Raw genomic sequence first — 3562 nt, forward strand, 5'->3', positions numbered from 1 at the left:
GGCTGGCCTCGAACTCAGAAATCCGCCTGCCTCTGCCTCCCGAGTGCTGGGATTAAAGGCGTGCGCCACCACGCCCGGCTAAAATAATTTATTTTTATTTCATGTGTTTTGCCTGCATGCATGTGTCTGTGAGTGTGCTGGATCCCCTGGAACTGGAGTTATAGACGTGTGAGCCACCATGTGAGTGCTGGGAACTGAACCCAGGGCATCCAGAAGAGCAGCCTGGGCTCTCACCTGCTGAGCCATGTCTCCAGCCCCTCGTGTTGTTGTTGTTGTTTGTTTGTTTGTTTCACTGTGTAACCCAGCTGGCCAGGAACTTATAGATATTCACCTGCCTCTGCCTCTCAGTGTAGTGATTGAATGTGTGCACTGTATGCTTGGCTGTAATTTGATTTTTGTATATTTTGGAGACAGGTCTAATGTAGTCCAGGCTGATCTCAGACTGTAGCTGAAAATAATCTAAAATTCCTTATCCCCCTGCCTCAGCCTCCCTGGCACTGGGATGACGGGTGAAGCACAACACACCTGGCTTTATGTTGGTCTTTATGGTGCTGGCTCTGGAAGGCAGAGTGTCACTAGCCTTGCTGTCACCTTGACCTCAGCCCTGGGGCTCAGGCAGCCCAAGTCACCTGTTCTGGAAGCACATGGATGGATGGGATGTGAAGCAGGCTGGTGTGCAGCCCTGTGCATTTAGAAGGCTGTGGCCAGCCTGGGGTTATGACAAGGTTCTGCCTCAGAAAAGCTACCTCCAGACAGAGGACTGTCCCCCCCTTCTTTGGTTCCAGGTGACAGAAATTGTGGAGAAATGACCAAAATGGTCCGGGAGGTCCAGGTGGCTCACATCTGTAGGATGAGATGATGTGAGGTTACCTGTGACCTGAAGACAGGCGCGTGCATTGGGGGTAGCCATGCCCATGTGGTCGTCCCTGAATTGAGGACTACACCTCACACTGACTTTTGTCTTCCAGCTTCCCTTGTCGCTGCTGAAGACAGCGCAGAATCACCCCATGGTAAGCACTCTGGGCCACCTCCCTTCATGTGCCCACAGCCCAGTCCTTTGCAGTTCATGATTGAAGGCCTGGCAAGATGGCTCAGTGGGTAAAGGTGCTTGCTGCCAAGCTGAAGGACCTGAGTTCAATCCCCAGGACCCATATGATGATGGAGGGGTTCATGACTTCCCTGAAGTTGTTCTCTGCCCTGTCTGCACACAGACAGAAAGGCAAATGCAATACAAAGGAAAACGTTCACAAAGAAATCTATAGCTGGGCATGGTGGCGCACACCTTTAATCCCAGCACTTGGGAGGCAGAGGCAGGCGGATTTCTGAGTTTGAGGCCAGCCTGGTCTACAAAGTGAGTGCCAGGACAGCCAGGGCTACACAGAGAAAGCCTGTCTCGAAAAACCAAAAAAAAAAAAAAAAAAACCCAAAAAAATCTTTTTAAAGTACTGTCAAGAATAAGCTGGGCACTGTGCAACTCATGCCCCTGGTTCTGTCCTGAGAGTCACAGCATAGACCAGGTCCCCTGGCATCGCAGCTGCCTGGGAGGCTGCAGCAGGAGCATTGCCACTGGTTGAAGCATTATTTTTTGAAAAGGAGCAGCAGTGTGGCCGCTACAGGCTTGGGTTCCATCCGAGGTGCCACGGAAGGAGCCATGCCTCTGTGGTGTGTAGTGCGTTTATAGACTCCACACAGCCAGAGCCCAGCCTCTTCTCATTCCCCTCAGCACCCACCTCGGGTCCACCCCAGCCCTGGCTGCCTGTGCACTGAGCCCACCTGACGTCTGCTCCTTTGCATCTTGTGAGCATTTCTGAGTGTGGCTTGTCTGTCACTCAGTGGTTTTGAGTCATTTTCTTGGCTGTGTTAACATTCCTTCTGTAGGTGACTAGACTGGGCTTGCCCATTGTCTCCTCACTATCCTCCTGCCTCAGCCGCCAGAGTCCAGGAATCACAGGTGTGTGCCACCATGCCCAGCTAGTGTGGAGTTTTAATTTGTCTCTGTCCATACATTGGGTGGGGAACCTGGGCGGTGCCTGCTCATCACAGCACTCACATATGAGCTGAGCGGCAGCCAGCCCTTAGAGGTTGATCCCAAAGTACACCAGAAAGCTGTAGTTTGGGATGGGAAGCTAGCTGTGTTTGAACTAGGCTGATGGGCTCTCCCACAGCTGGTGGAGCTGAAGAATGGGGAGACGTACAACGGGCACCTGGTGAGCTGCGACAACTGGATGAACATCAACCTCAGGGAGGTGATCTGCACGTCACGGGTGAGTGGTCATGCAGGGAGGGTGCACTGCTGGCCTGGATGGACTGTGCCCACCTGTCACACTTCCCCTCTCCACAGGATGGTGACAAGTTCTGGAGGATGCCTGAGTGCTACATCCGTGGCAGCACCATCAAGTACCTGCGCATCCCTGATGAGATCATCGACATGGTGCGGGAGGAGGCCGCCAAGGGCAGAGGGCGAGGAGGACCGCAGCAGCAGAAGCAGCAGAAAGGCCGAGGCATGGGCGGCGCTGGCCGAGGTGGGGTCCCTGTGAGGATGAGGTGGGGAGGGACACCCGGGCACTCGCCTCTCTGCACCCTCTTCAATCACATGTAGGACATGGTGGTGTGGGCTCCTGTAGGCTCAGTACAACCTAGAATCTCCCACAGGACCCTGCGCGGTGGCACAGGGCACAGAGGGGAAGACCCTTGTCCCTGTCTAGGGAAGCTGGTGTCTAACTCTGCCTCTTCTGTCCTGCGCAGGTGTGTTTGGTGGCCGGGGCCGGGGTGGCATCCCAGGTGCAGGCCGAGGCCAGCCCGAGAAGAAGCCAGGGCGGCAGGCAGGCAAGCAGTGAACAGTCCCGGCCTGAGCCGAGCCCAGAATGGTGGGCGAGGCCTCAGGGCACCTTTGTGTGAAGCCCCACTTGTCGTCTGGTCCAGTGAAGTCCCTCGCTGGCCACTGACTCAGTTTCTGGAAGGTTCCGAGTCTGAGGTGCCCGTGGAGCCTTGGATGCCCTTTGACGGGCTGACTTCTTCCAGGCATGTTTGAGTTTCAGTTGGAGCTGCAGGCTCAGCCCATGGCGGCTCACCTGTCCTTTACCAGCCGCACCCTGTACATCTTCTGTTTGAAAAATAAAAGCAAACACCATAGAAGGAGCCAGCCATCCTTCTGCCTAAGCCCTGAGCATGTTTTCCCCAGGGCACCTGGGTCTTATCAGAGGGAGCAGTTCCCTGGGCATGGGGCTTGTCTGTGTGTCCTGCCAGTAGAGGTGAGAGTAGAGCAGCAGATCCTGCATTTAGAAGGCTAAGAGGTAGAGTCAGGAGTTTTAGGCCAACCGGAGCTACAAAGCACTTAAAAAGCCAGGCCTGTAACGACTGAACTGCGGGAGACTAGGGTAGGAGGCTGTCACGCTGCTTCCGCAGGCAGAACAGTTCTGATCCCATACAACTCCAGAGCGCACCACAGGGAAAGTGACCCAGGGAGAGCACAGCATGGGACACGTACGTGTGTGTGTGTGTGTGTGTGTGTGTGTCTGTCTGTCTGTCTGTGTGTGTGTGTGTGTGTCTGTGCCCATGTGTC

General features: G+C 54.8%; 1 protein-coding gene across 1 annotated transcript in view; it reads left to right on the forward strand.

The window, feature by feature from the left end:
• Positions 1-3159, forward strand: part of Lsm4 (LSM4 homolog, U6 small nuclear RNA and mRNA degradation associated) — a 5835-nt gene extending 2676 nt beyond the window's left edge. Inside the window, exons 2-5 of the mRNA XM_021170197.2 lie at positions 969-1010; positions 2166-2264; positions 2342-2522; positions 2746-3159. Of these exons, the coding sequence (XP_021025856.1) occupies positions 969-1010; positions 2166-2264; positions 2342-2522; positions 2746-2837 (414 nt within the window). The 3' untranslated portion in view covers positions 2838-3159. The remainder of the gene's footprint in view (positions 1-968; positions 1011-2165; positions 2265-2341; positions 2523-2745) is intronic.
• The last annotated feature ends 403 nt before the right edge of the window (positions 3160-3562 follow it).

The sequence above is a fragment of the Mus caroli genome, chromosome 8, assembly GCF_900094665.2.
Source record: "Mus caroli chromosome 8, CAROLI_EIJ_v1.1, whole genome shotgun sequence".
NCBI lineage: Eukaryota > Metazoa > Chordata > Mammalia > Rodentia > Muridae > Mus > Mus caroli.